Below are 13,137 nucleotides of genomic sequence, written 5' to 3'. Positions count from 1 at the left end.
GCATTTCAAAATAAAAGTCCACTGAAATTGCTATATTTCACTGTCATGATCATGGATTTCAAAAATTATTTAAAAAAAAAAAATCCTAGTTATCACAACACCAGACCAGTTCTGGGGGACACTACACCCCCCCCCCCCCCCCCCCCCCAGGTCTGCAACAAAAGAGGTCCCATCAAAATCTGATGTGGCATTTCAAAATAAAAGTCCACTGAAATTGCTATATTTCACTGTCATGATCATGGATTTCAAAAATTATTTAAAAAAAAAATCCTAGTTATCACAACACCAGACCAGTTCTGGGGGACACTACACCACCCCAAGACTCCAACAAAAGAGGTCCCATCAAAATCTGATGTGGCATTTCAAAATAAAAGACTCTTGAATTTGGTGTATTCCACTGCCATGATCACGAATTTCAAAAATTGCTGCCCCTCACGCTGTCCAGTTGCCTTGCGTCAACCGTCCAGACCTTCAAGTTCCTGGGAATTACAGTCTCTCAGGACCTGAAGTGCGCGATTAACATCAACTCCGTCCTCAAAAAGACCCAGCAGAGGATGTACTACCTGCGGCTTCTGAGAAAGCACAACCTGCCACAGGAGCTGCTGAGGCATTTCTTCACAGCGGTCATCGAATCTGTCCTGTGTTCTTCCATCACAGTCTGGTTTGTGCTGCTTCAAAAAAGGACAAACTCTGACTGCAACGGACAATCAAAACTGCTGAAAGGATTGTCGGAACCCCCCTCCCCACCCTTGAGGACTTGCATGCTGCCAAAACTAAGACAATAGTGTGCAAAATCCTCTCGGACCCTGTGCATCCCGGTCATCGTGCACTCGCTGTAGTAGTCTCGCCACGCTGCACTATTTGCATATCTGTTGTTGACCAATACTGGCCACTCATGCCAGAGTAGCATCTGTCCCACTTGCACACTGACTGAGGAGTGTCTTCAACATTTGCACAATCGACGTTGTCCCAGATTATCGCGCTACTCGTCAATTTAAACTGCAAACACTCCTTGAAGTCTAAGCGCCCTTTGCACAATGGTCATTGCACCGGACTATTGCAATATTAGTCATTCAAACTGCTCTAAGTGCTAGAGGACTCTGCATCTTTTTGCACAATTGTCCAAAAAAAACAAATAATTGTACCTGCATTACCAGATAACTAGCAACCCTTTATTGCTCAGTGACTGTTTTTTTGTCAATGTCTTTATGTCTCAAAAGTGTTCTCTGTCAATTGACTGTCTGTTGTCGTACTAGAGCGGCTCCAACGGAGACAAATTCCTTGTGTGTTTTTTTAACATACTTGGCAAAATAAAGATGATTCTGATTCTGAAAATAAAGATTGTTCTGAATTCAAATGAGTTTGACACCCTTGCTTTATAACTTTCACTATTCACTTATATAACAATTCAGACTGTTAGTGAGACAAATACTTTTGACACCTTGCACCGAATGGTATACCTATCATACAGCATGAGCTATTAATATTACACAGAATAGGCTATATGCTTTTTAGATCGTCTATATTAGTATTACAGCTTTTGTACTACATTTTGTAATTTATGCACACAAAGTATTTAGGAAAAACAACAGTTCAAGACACTGTTCATAGTTGATGTATCATTAATCATCTTTGAATAATAATAAATCAATGGCAGTTCTATTATACGATCCACCTCTCTGCAATTGGAAATTTCTAACAGTGTAAAGGTGTCCCACCAAATGTAGATGTATCATCTTTGGGATCTAAAGCTGAACTTGAACAGTGCAGATAGTATATATGGAAGGTCAACGCCTCCCATGAACCTGTTGTATGTGTCAACGATGGCTGGTCTGGGAAGCATTATGTAGGTTTTGGCTTTTCCGATCACAACACTTCATATTGCCCAGTCGTTCAATGCCAACAGGTTCACAGCTTTGTTGTCATACCATCTCACAATGATATTGTTTTCCTGGTTCACTCAGAAATCCAGAGACCCTCTTCCATTTGTCTTCTGTTATTTCTCATCCATTTCCTCAGTCACAAAATCTTTGAAATACTTTGAAATGGTGTCCAGTCAAGCCTCTCTTCAGAGTCTTCCTCAACACATTGCACAAACTCAACAGATGGAGGTTCAAATTGTTTTCTCTTCCACCGATACTCCCCCCTTTTCACTTAGCCACTTGCCGACTGCTTTGGGATATTGTCCTTTGCTTTTATTGTGTCCTCTTCTGGGACTTCATCATCATCACTACAATCTGGGTTTTCCCCTTCCTCATCATAACTGCTATCTGGGTTTTGCCCAATCCTTGCAGTAGGAGTTAATTCCTCCTCCTCCTCCTCCTCATTATCATCTTCCCCTAGCTGCTCCATGTCACTTGAATTCCCATTCGTAATCCTCTTTGAAGCATCTTCAACACTGTATTTTTTGCCATGTAAAAACACACATGCACACAAAAAACAGATTACTGTTTTTGGTGAAAATCAGTAAGCAAAAGAAAGTTGCCATCAATCATACCATCCCAAGACCCAACTAGTCATCAATCATCATTATACAGCCAGTTGCACACCTAATTTATTCGCTCAAAATGTACCAAATTATGCAATTTAAACATTTAATTAGTTTACTTGGAAAATAAAAAAACATTTTATGTTGCTTGATGTTATGATAACATATGGAATACAATAAAATGACAATTGACTGATTTAGAGTTATATGACCTTATATATCTGCTGTATCACATTTGATGTCATTTTCAACACGGTTTTATTAAAGGATATTATTAAATTTTAAGTGATTTCACATTGCATTAACCCATAATTTTTTCCTATTCCGATCATGGCAGTGGAATACACCAATTTCAAGAGTCTTTTATTTTGAAATGCCACATCAGATTTTGATGGGACCTGTTTTGTTGGAGACCTGGGGGGGTGTAGTGTCCCCCAGAACTGGTTTGGTGTTTTGATAACTAGGATTTATTTTTTTTTGAAGAATTTTTGAAATCCGTGATCATGGCAGTGAAATACACCAATTTCAAGAGTCTTTTATTTTGAAATGCCACATCAGATTGTGATGGTACCTGTTTTGTTGGAGACCTGGGGGGGGGGGGGGGGGGGGGGGGGGTGTAGTGTCCCCCAGAACTGGTTTGGTGTCGTGATAACTAGGTTTTTTTTAAATAATTTTTTAAATCCGTGATCATGACAGTGAAATACACTAATTTCAGTGGACTTTTATTTTGAAATGCCACATCAGATTTTGATGGGACCTCTTTTGTTGCAGACCTGGGGGGGGTGTAGTGTCCCCGAGAACTGGTTTGGTGTTGTGATAACGAGTATTTTTTTTAAAAAGAATTTTTGAAATTCGTGATCATGGCAGTGGAATACACCAATTTCAGTGGACTTTTATTTTGAAATGCCACATCAGATTGTGATGGTACCTGTTTTGTTGGAGACCTGGGGGGGGTGTAGTGTCCCCCAGAACTGGTTTGGTGTCGTGATAACTAGGAGGTTTTTTTTAAAGAATTTTTTAAATCCGTGATCATGACAGTGAAATACACCAATTTCAGTGGACTTTTATTTTGAAATGCCACATCAGATTTTGATGGGACCTCTTTTGCTGGATACCTGGGGGGGGGGTGTAGTGTCCCCCAGAACTGGACCGGTGTTGCGATATCTCATTAAAAAGATTTAACAGATTGTTTTCATTCAGGGGTAATGAAAGCAACATGCAGATTTCAGAGATTTTTATTTTGAAATACAATATCAGATCTTCATCAAACCTCTTTTCGCGGAGTCCTTGGTGGTCTGTCACACAGATCTGAACTTGTCTTGCGATACCAATGAGATTATGTTGGGGTGGCTTTGGCTCAGTCGGTAGAACAGGTTCGAATCCCTGCTACGACTGTCCGCATGTCGAAGTTTCCTTGGGCAAGACACTGATTTGCTCCCAATGGGCATGGCAGCGCCTTGCATGGCAGCAGTCGCCCATTGGTTTATGAATGTGTTTGTGAATATGAGTCTTTGTAAAGCGCTTTGGCCACTGTGATGATGTAGATAAAGCGCTATATAAGTGCAGTCCATTGCCATTTATTTTTCCTAAGATATCAAATAAAGTATATTTTTTAATGTATGTATGTATGTAATGTATCTCAAGATTCAAATTAACTTTGCTGGTTGCATCCCTTAACCGAAGAGCACTTACGTCCTTATTATTGGGAAGCTTTTATTTTGAAGGTGGCTTTCGCCTCGAGTTGGCGACCTATTACCGTAATGCCTAGTATGAACAAACTTAGGGGCGGCTGGCTTGACTGCTACTTTACGAGTGGAGGCTGGCTTGACCGCAGTACATCGAGGGAGGGTGAGCCCCACAAGTGGGGGTCAGCGAGACCGTCAATCCACGGCCAGGGAGGTCCTGAGCCCGACCCTGATGTTAAGCTAATATAACTGAACCTTTATGTGAGGGAGTTTGAGCTCATCCCCGTAGGATGCTCACTGATGTGACAGAGATTCAGACATATCAAGATACAGCAATCGCTCTTTTACTAATCGACTGTTTTCTGGGCTTGTGACCGAATCTTCTCTCATTAACAAATGAGTAATGGATTTGTTAATTAGAGAAGATTAACATCAGCTTTTTTTTAAGCACAGGATGTTTTTTGTTTTTTTTACATTTTCACATAAAAGCAAAAACAAAAATAAAAGCTTGAGAATGAAAAGAAATGTCAAACAATAAAAATCAAAAGGAAATAACTGAAATTGTGATATTGAAGTCACAGGCATTATGGGGACAAAAGAAACACTAATGTGGTACCGTACTATATCAGGATATCTAAACCAACCATTTTCCGCTCCAATTAAATGATATGATTTTGCTTTTCACAGTTACAGAATTTTGTTGGTGAACTGAATGCTACAAAACAAAGAAACATCTGAGTATGTTCGAATTATGTTAGAATTTCTTGATTAAGACATTCATTCTCAATAAAAACAGAAACACGATAGAGGAGGACCCACTCAGCACAGATCTGTTAGCAATCTGTGCTGGGTGGAAATTCAGGAACCGTTTCAAAGTAACTTCTATGCATCCAGCAACGATGTGTAAATGTGTAGAACAGTCTGCATTGTTCATCTCGATATGATTTATTCAACCTTTATGAACTGGATGCTTCTGTGCCATTAGTGCCCACAATGTTTCAAGGCAAAATATTTGTATGTATATCATCTACAACTGAAAACCGGTTTCATTTTGAATTTGCCATTTTGTTTCAGGCCATTAGGTCAAGATTCAGTTATTTTAAGAATATGTAGCAGCATCTGGAAAAATGAACTTGAATATGATAAATGGTACATCTGTGAAATGTGGCTGCTATCTTTTATTCCCTTCACACAAAAGACCTGTCCTAAAACTAACAGAACCGCTTGGGTGAGCAAAGAAGGAAACTCACCTGGTGATCGGACCGCGTATCCCTGCTGATTATGTTCTACAAACACCTGTAATAAATAATTAGGATATCTGTCACGAAGGATCAGGAAGGAAGAGTGGGCCTCATCTCCGTGTATATTGTGCTGTGTACACAGTATGTAACCTAGGTTACCGAAGCCACTGTGGCGCACGCTCAGTAGCATCAGCTGCCACCCGAGAAGAGAGGATGTAATGTCCGACCGACGCAGTCACAAAAGGATAGCTAACCATTTTTTGCTACGAAGATGTATTGAAAACATGAACAGAATGATCGTAATATTAGCACAATTTTAGGCACTGATTAAAACAATCATCATCATCATCATCATCATCAATCAACTCCCCTGGGAAGTAGGGGACAGTCTTAACATGCTGTCCAACGACCAGTTCAATTGGATTTACATGTAAATAGCACAATACTTCTTGATTTGTTTTTCCATTGCAACCCGTCCCTATAGTTCGGTTACATGATCACATGGTCAGCACAATCTTTCCAGTGGCCCCCCGAGATTCGATTATGTCCTGGTGGGCCTGAGCGGCCTTGTCCAGTTGATACCGGTCACCGACAATTGGACGCAGCCAACCGGCTTCCATCCCGGCAACGAGCAGGGCTGCACACTCCTTCCTCTCCGCCTGAGTGACGACAAAATTCTACTCAGCGGACTATTCAATAATTAAGTCTCGTGAAACTCGTACCCGAGTGGAAGAAAATGGTTAGAAGGAGATGCATTTTGTATCCTTGTACAGTGCTTGAAAAATTATTTGTTCCCTTCTGAAATTCTTTTTTTTTTTTTTGCAACGTTGCTCCACTTTGTTTAAGATCATCAAATGATGTAAAAAAAAAAAATCTCAAAAAGCTGCAACAAGATAAAGAAAGAAATTCATCTTCAAATCTAAAGAAATTCAAGAACAGATGAGAAATAAAGTCATTGTCATCTATCAATCTGAAAAGCGTTACAAAGCGTTACAGCCACAGTGAGAGCAATTATCCACATATTAAGGATAGCTGGAAGAGTGTTGAATCTTCCAAAACGATCCAACGACACACCAGCCAGTTAAAGAAAAAGCTTCATTGCAGTTGTTGCTGCTGAGGGTTTTTGCACCACTGCACTTATACTTGACAACAACGATATGAGAATACGTATACCTGACTCAGGTATACTCAGGTATACTCGGTAGCTAATGATATAGTCTAGGTAGCAATTGATCTGGGGCTTTCAAGATGTGCCATGAATTCAGCCCGACAACAAACGTCAAAGCAAATGTGTAATGTTAGCTGTAAAAAACAGTTTAAAAAAATATTTTCAACTCGTGTACATTGCTCTGCCTGCGAGAAATGTAACATTTGATTGCATTTTAGTTGATGGAAGAATGAATCAATTATTAAACCAGTTCTCGTCTCTGCAATTGAGTAGCTTGCTGTTTGAAGAGAACTGGAATTAAAAAGAAAAAAAAAAAACATTGGACAATATGCTTTAACTTAAAATCTTATATAGTAAATATGTCACAGTGGCATGCTATATGTGTTTCTTTTAGTCCCTTTTTTGCTATTTTATGTTTTAAACCTTTCGGTGTTGAGGTTAGATCTGATATTCGTTTACCGGTGTGGCAGCGAAGAGGGCAACTCCTATGATGCTGGTCTCTTTGGCCATCGTGTCTCTGGGGTTCAATTCTATGGAGCCTCTGGAGCCTACAACCTAAAGAAAAGAGAACATGTTCATACATGTTGCTGAATGGGAAAACAACTGTACATAAAGTAAGACATAGGAACAACTCTTTTGTGAGCTACGGCTACTACTGTGATGACCGATAATACTAGACTTTACACCGATCTGATTATGGCCGATAATGAGCATATCATGCCGATCGGCTTTAATGTCATCAATTCGCCGAACCGATCAATGACGTCATTGATCAGCTCCGCAAAAGACATTTACTCCGCGTCGCCATCGTGCACAGTATATTTGAATCCAAAAGCGAGTTTATTTTTCGCCTTGTTGCGTCTCATTTGACGTAGTACTGTACATATCTGACAACCAATAAAGTTATATAGAAAAAAATTAACTAACGTCAGCGGTGTGGAACAGACAACACGTAATGCCCGGCCGGATCAGACTACAAGACAAATTTGGTCTTTCACGATTGCACTATGTCAGACTACAGCAATAAAATCCTGTATTGCGATACCACCGTGAGCACCCTGAATGGGTCGCCAGCCAATCGCAGGGCACATAGAAACAAACAACCATTTGCACTCATATTCACACCTACGGGCAATTTAGAGTCTTCAGTTAACCAACCGCGCATATTTTGGGGATGGGGGAGGAAACCACCGGAGTGCCGGAGAAAACCCACGCAGGCACGAGGAGAACATCCAAATTCCAAACAGGCGTGGCCGGGATTTGAACCCCGGTCCTCAGAACTGTGAGGTACATGAGCTAACCAGTCGGTCACCGTGCCGCCGGCACATATTTTACAAATGGAAAATCTCACGGCACACCAACAAACAAAAATGTCCCAAAAAGTAGCTACCCAGTTATTACTGTATGTACTTCATGCCATCTAATAGAAGCGCATTCATTTGTTCTGTGTGTCACAATGCATCACTGGCATAAATAGAGGAACAGAGATACATTATTTCTTGTAAAGGAATAATTTTTGGAGCAGTTTGTAAAATTTCATAATTTCCCACGGCACACACGAAGATTGCTCATGGCAGCCTAACGTGCCAAGGCACAATGGTTGGGAATCACTGGACTAGAGAAAGAATACTTGTGAAGAAAGTCGTATACGGGACACAAGTATATCCAGTAAATGAACAAGTCATTTAAATAGACACATTTCTCCATCTTGCGATCGGTTATCGTTTTTTTTAAACTCGCTGATTGGTGATAGGCCTCCAAAATCCTGCCCGTGTAAATCCGAGATCATACTGACCGCAACACGTCCTCCAAATGCCATCATTTGGAGGTCTTTGTTGAGGTTGATGTTAGACAACATCTCCACAATCACATCAACTCCCTGGCCTCCTGTGGCTTCCTGCAACAATATAACACGCTCTTAAAATACAAAGCCCACAATCCAACGGAAGATCTGTATCAAAAGTTGTGCTTTTAACAATATAGTGTCGTAGAGTTGTGTGAAGCCTCTGCATCATGCTGCCATCTGTTTCTCATTTCGGCTACCTCATTTGACTCCAGAGTCATATTATTAGAAACAGGTGTCAGAGTGCAAAGCGAGTGTAGGATAAAGTTAAGGTTATGAAATGACACCATTATTTTGCCAGTATAGTCCTCCTCCCTGTGATTGAATGCCATGTGAGCTCCATTTCTGGCCGCAAGCTCCATTCCCTCTTTGGTCCCGGCGGTTCCCAGCACCTTGAGCCCCAACATGCGGGAGAGCTGACATGCTGCCAGACCAACCTCGGTACACAGAATGAGATTTTTTTATTTAAAAAATAATATATATATATATATATATATATATATATATATATAATACATCACTCTTACCCCTCCACTGGCTCCATGGATAAGAACAGTCTCTCCAGGCTTTACATGGGCCCTTCAACACAAAAAACCATTGAATTTGTCAATTTCGATTTAAGTAATAATCCACCTATTAGGGGTTGCAGGTAAGACGAAACCCACCCCAGCTGACTTTGGGCCAGTGGTGGGGTGCAGCCTGGACTGGGTGCTGGCCAATCGGCGTGCACAAATAGAAAATTTAGACAATTTAGAGTCTTCGAATAATCTAAAATGCGTGCTTTTCGAATGTGGGAGGAAGTCAGAGTACCTGGAGAAATTTCACAAGAACACATGACAAGTACAAATACAGCTATGTAGAATTATTTTAGTCGTAGTAATTAGTCACCGGAGCATTCTTTTTGTTACAGGTAATCCAACCCCAAATTGGGGTTGTAGTTTGAATATTTTACACATTGCTTCCATGTGCCTTCAGATAACGTCTGTTGTGAATTACTGCTATAGAACTCATTTTTTTGCTGGAAAGATATTGAGATCTGCAGCTTCAATGTTGTCGCTGTGTCTTACTTGTGAACGAGAGCTCTGTAGGCCGTGAAGTACGGGATGCCGATGGCCGCCCCCTGGCTGAAGTCTAAAGTGTCGGGCAGTTTGTGGACGCTTTCTTCTGTGGTTACAGCAAATTCTGCATAACCTCCGGACTGAGTGGATGTGGTATAAACGCGATCCCCTGCCTGGAAAGCAACCATACAGGAACACATGTAAAGTACATCACAGAAATGACACAGACTTCACATTTAATAGCACTGTGAATCTGTGGTTAGGTGTCACTTTCAAATTTCACTGAATTTGCTTCTGAAAATGTTTCATTTTGAGTTTAGCTGAATGTTCACAGGACTTTCCTTCTGATTCAAACTTCGCTACTTACCTGCATCTTGCGGTTCCTTTTATGTAATACGGAACAAGGTTGTGACCTGGGTGTGCCGTAATTTCCAATGCGACTAATCCAGCCGTCACTAATCCATCGCTTTTAGACCTTGGACATTTGGACTGTCAACAATCAGTCGAAAGTGGTTGCAGCCATATTTGTCTTTGAGCAAAAAGAGACTGAACTCAACAAAAGTGTCCTGCGCAAACATGTGAAGAGCTACAAATGGCGACCGCAACATAAATCAGGTTGACTTTAATGACGACGAAGTCTGTTCCATGTGGTCGACTGCATACATATGCAGTCAATAGCGACTGGAATGTTGCTCCGGCTTCCGTCTCAGTACTGTAGCGCACATTTCAAAATGAAGGTACGATCAAACACTTAACGTTTGATTGTTGAAGTTCGTGTTCAATAAATTCAGCCCTACCCCAACAGAGAGCGAGCAGTATACCAATCAGCCAGGAGGGAGTATTTGTTATTATCATAAGTAACAATACTAATTGGGCATTTTTTGAAATTGGAATCTATGTATGTTTTCATGTTAAAAGTTAAAGGTCAAGTTATTGCAAATAGGTGCAGCTTCCCCCACTTGAAAGAGGTTTTAGTCAATGACCAAGAAACATTTTCTTTTAGCATTCAGCGGTTTGACAGCTGAGAAAGATGTTTAATTCTTTACATGTGTGTCTAGCAATGAGGTGCTTAAAGTGCTCTGGCATCTGCATTCTAATTATATTTAGGATTTCGAGAAAAATCAGTGTAAGAGCTAAGAGAGAAGCATAACCCACATATTTGTCATTTCTATAACATCAAGCTCCAGCCTTAGATTTATTCTTTTTTTTTCTTTTTCTCCACAACAAATAACGCTTTCACTGGTATTTAAAATGTTTAGTTTAACATTAAATAATGAATGCGTTTACATGTTCTTATCACCCTTTAATATTCTAATGAACTCTTACGTGGGTTTATTGTCGCGTGTTGCTGTTTTTGTGAAAGCAAGGCATGTTCTGTCACGCTCAGAGCTGTTAATTCCGAGGGGCTTTGAACACATCGCTCTGCACATTGTGGGGAAAATGGGAGAGCCTTGAGGTGAGCTGATTTCAAAGTACTGTACAAAGTTCACCTCGCTCCTCTTCTTTTATTGAATTGTTTGTATTCATTTCATTCTCATTTCATTTTAATATAATTAATTATGCATCTGCCTCCCGGTTGTGAGGACCGGTTCCCCGCCTGTGTGGCGTTTGCATTTTCTCCCCGTGCCTGCGTGGGTTTTCTCCAGGTACTCCGCTTTCCTCCCACATCCCAAAAAATTGCCCGTAGGTGTAAAAGTGAGTGCGAACAGTTGTTTGTGTATATTTGCTCTGCGATTGGCTGGCGACCTGTTCAGGGTGTACCCCACCTTTCTCAACGTATATTGAAAATGTAAAAAAAAAACAAAAAAAAAAAACCTTTTAAACGTTCCCCCAATTTTTGGTGCCCCATTGAGGCCACGGCACCCGTAGCATTTGCTCACCCTGCCCTATGGGTGTGCCAGCCCTGACTTCACTTATGAATCAAACTTCTTGATCGCATCTTCCAGGTCCCTTTATGCAATTAAAAAAAATCTAATCAAAGTTGGAGCCTTGTCCAGCTGTAATTTCTACCGCTACTAATCCATCCATCACTTTTAGACCTTCCACATTTGGATTGTCAACAGCAGTCCAAAATGCGGCAATTGCAAAAGTACTCAACAAAAGCGTCCTGCGCAAAGACACGAACGGTTAGACGAACGCCCGCTCACGCCGACGTGGATGACTGATGTGCTTTCAACCTTGACTGCTGCGACGCCCTCGCCGACACATTCCACCACGCCAGCTGCATCAGTGCCAGGCGTGTACGGGAGCGACGGCTTCCGGCCATACGTCCCGGCTCGGATGTATGTTTCCACGGGGTTCACGCCGCAGGCATGGACACGGATTAGCACCTACGCCACAGCACATGCAAAGCACACGAGCATGAAAAGGAAGAAATTTTTTTGTCACCAAAATCCATTGCTCTGCTGCCCCAAAGAAATAAAGAAAGAAATATAATGAAAAAAGCTGTTAAGGTGTTCTGCACTTAACAGCAAATTAACTTTTTCAAAATCATTATTAAGTATTTACCCAGCACCTAGACAGCAACATTGCTCGGTTTTTTTATATACACTAGTTCAATGTGATGTTCTTTTCTATGAAAAGTAGAGATAACGATAAATTGATGTTTATTTTTTAGGTTATAATTAAGATTTCAAATCTCTTTGCTTGGTAAATCCTCAACAGAAGATTTCTTTTGCTGTATAGACTTTCAATGTATTCATTCAATGATTATTAGTCAATTATATACACTTGTGACTTAAACCTTTTTTTCTTCATCGGTCTGCCTTGTTATGATCATGACTGTCTAAAAAAAATTAATGGATTTATGACTTGGGCTCATACATACATAAAAAAAATATTATTATTATTTTACAATCTTTATCCTTGTGCTGCTGTAACACAAATTTCCCTCTGGGGATCAGGTTATCTTATTTTCCAGACATAGTAGGCATTTGTTATTTGTTTAAAACGTTTTATAACATGGTATTCGAAAAATACCTGCATCCAACTATATTATAACTGTCAAGTCAGAAAAAGAATCCCAAAATGGGGTTTCATCTTCCAAGTCAGGTTGCGCACATTAAAAAAATGGACTGTGCTGTACGTTCTCCATAACATGGTGGAAGAGTGTGCAGCCCACAGATAACCGTTTGACAGCTTTGACGGAAGTATTACAGCAGATCATTGTGTGCGTTCAAGAATGTTTCAAAGTGTGCGAAATGCGATAGCGACCACAAGTCGCGTGCGTGGCGTGCGTGGCGTGCGTGACGTGCTCTGCAGACTCACCTGTCCGCTTCCGGGCTGTGGAACTTTCACATCGTCGCAAAGTTTGAGGACGGACGGAGCTCCGAACTCCTTTACTCGGATTGCCCTCATCAGTTTAAGACCCGACATACTGCACCGCGCTACTCCAACTACTGCCAAAAATGAGAAGTAACCTACTTCTCTATTAACTGTTATTAACTGACCGTACAGTTACTAACTGACTGTACGGTTTTCTTCTTCTTCTCTTGATATTTGAGTCATTCATGTACATTGTAGCGCCACCCTATGGACAAAACTGTACACATTATCTATTATGCCACGAACCGAATTTGACAGAGCAAAAGCCTCCTATTAACTATATCATCTGTATCAACCAACCAATGTTGTTTAATGCCAATGAATCTCTTT

At 40.7% G+C, this 13,137-nt stretch overlaps 1 protein-coding gene across 2 annotated transcripts; it reads right to left on the bottom strand.

The window, feature by feature from the left end:
• Positions 1-5,164: 5,164 nt before the first annotated feature.
• Positions 5,165-12,968, bottom strand: cryz (crystallin, zeta (quinone reductase)). Of its 2 annotated transcripts, none has more exons than XM_061695159.1 (8): positions 12,751-12,968; positions 11,631-11,813; positions 9,493-9,656; positions 8,953-9,004; positions 8,713-8,862; positions 8,378-8,479; positions 7,042-7,137; positions 5,165-6,073 (listed from the first exon to the last, which is right to left on the bottom strand). In XM_061695159.1, the coding sequence occupies exons 1-8, from the start codon at positions 12,856-12,858 to the stop codon at positions 5,912-5,914; spliced, it is 1,017 nt and encodes a 338-aa protein (XP_061551143.1). In that variant the 5' UTR covers positions 12,859-12,968; the 3' UTR covers positions 5,165-5,911. The 2 variants fall into 2 exon arrangements, with proteins under 2 accessions (XP_061551143.1, XP_061551144.1); XM_061695160.1 differs by having other exon boundaries at positions 11,661-11,813.
• Between the last annotated feature and the right edge of the window lie 169 nt (positions 12,969-13,137).

The sequence above is a fragment of the Phycodurus eques genome, chromosome 13, assembly GCF_024500275.1.
Source record: "Phycodurus eques isolate BA_2022a chromosome 13, UOR_Pequ_1.1, whole genome shotgun sequence".
Lineage (NCBI taxonomy): Eukaryota > Metazoa > Chordata > Actinopteri > Syngnathiformes > Syngnathidae > Phycodurus > Phycodurus eques.
This window is presented reverse-complemented; position numbering and strand designations above follow the sequence as displayed.

Coding starts and splice junctions, on each gene's coding strand:
- cryz (XM_061695159.1), bottom strand. CDS start 12,858: ATGTCGGGTCTTAAACTGATGAGGGCAATCCGAGTAAAGGAGTTCGGA. Junction 8,480..8,712: donor ACTATACTGGCAAAATAATG/GTGTCATTTCAT, acceptor ATATTGTTGCAG/GAAGCCACAGGAGGCCAGGG. Junction 7,138..8,377: donor CATTTGGAGGACGTGTTGCG/GTCAGTATGATC, acceptor TCTTTTCTTTAG/GTTGTAGGCTCCAGAGGCTC.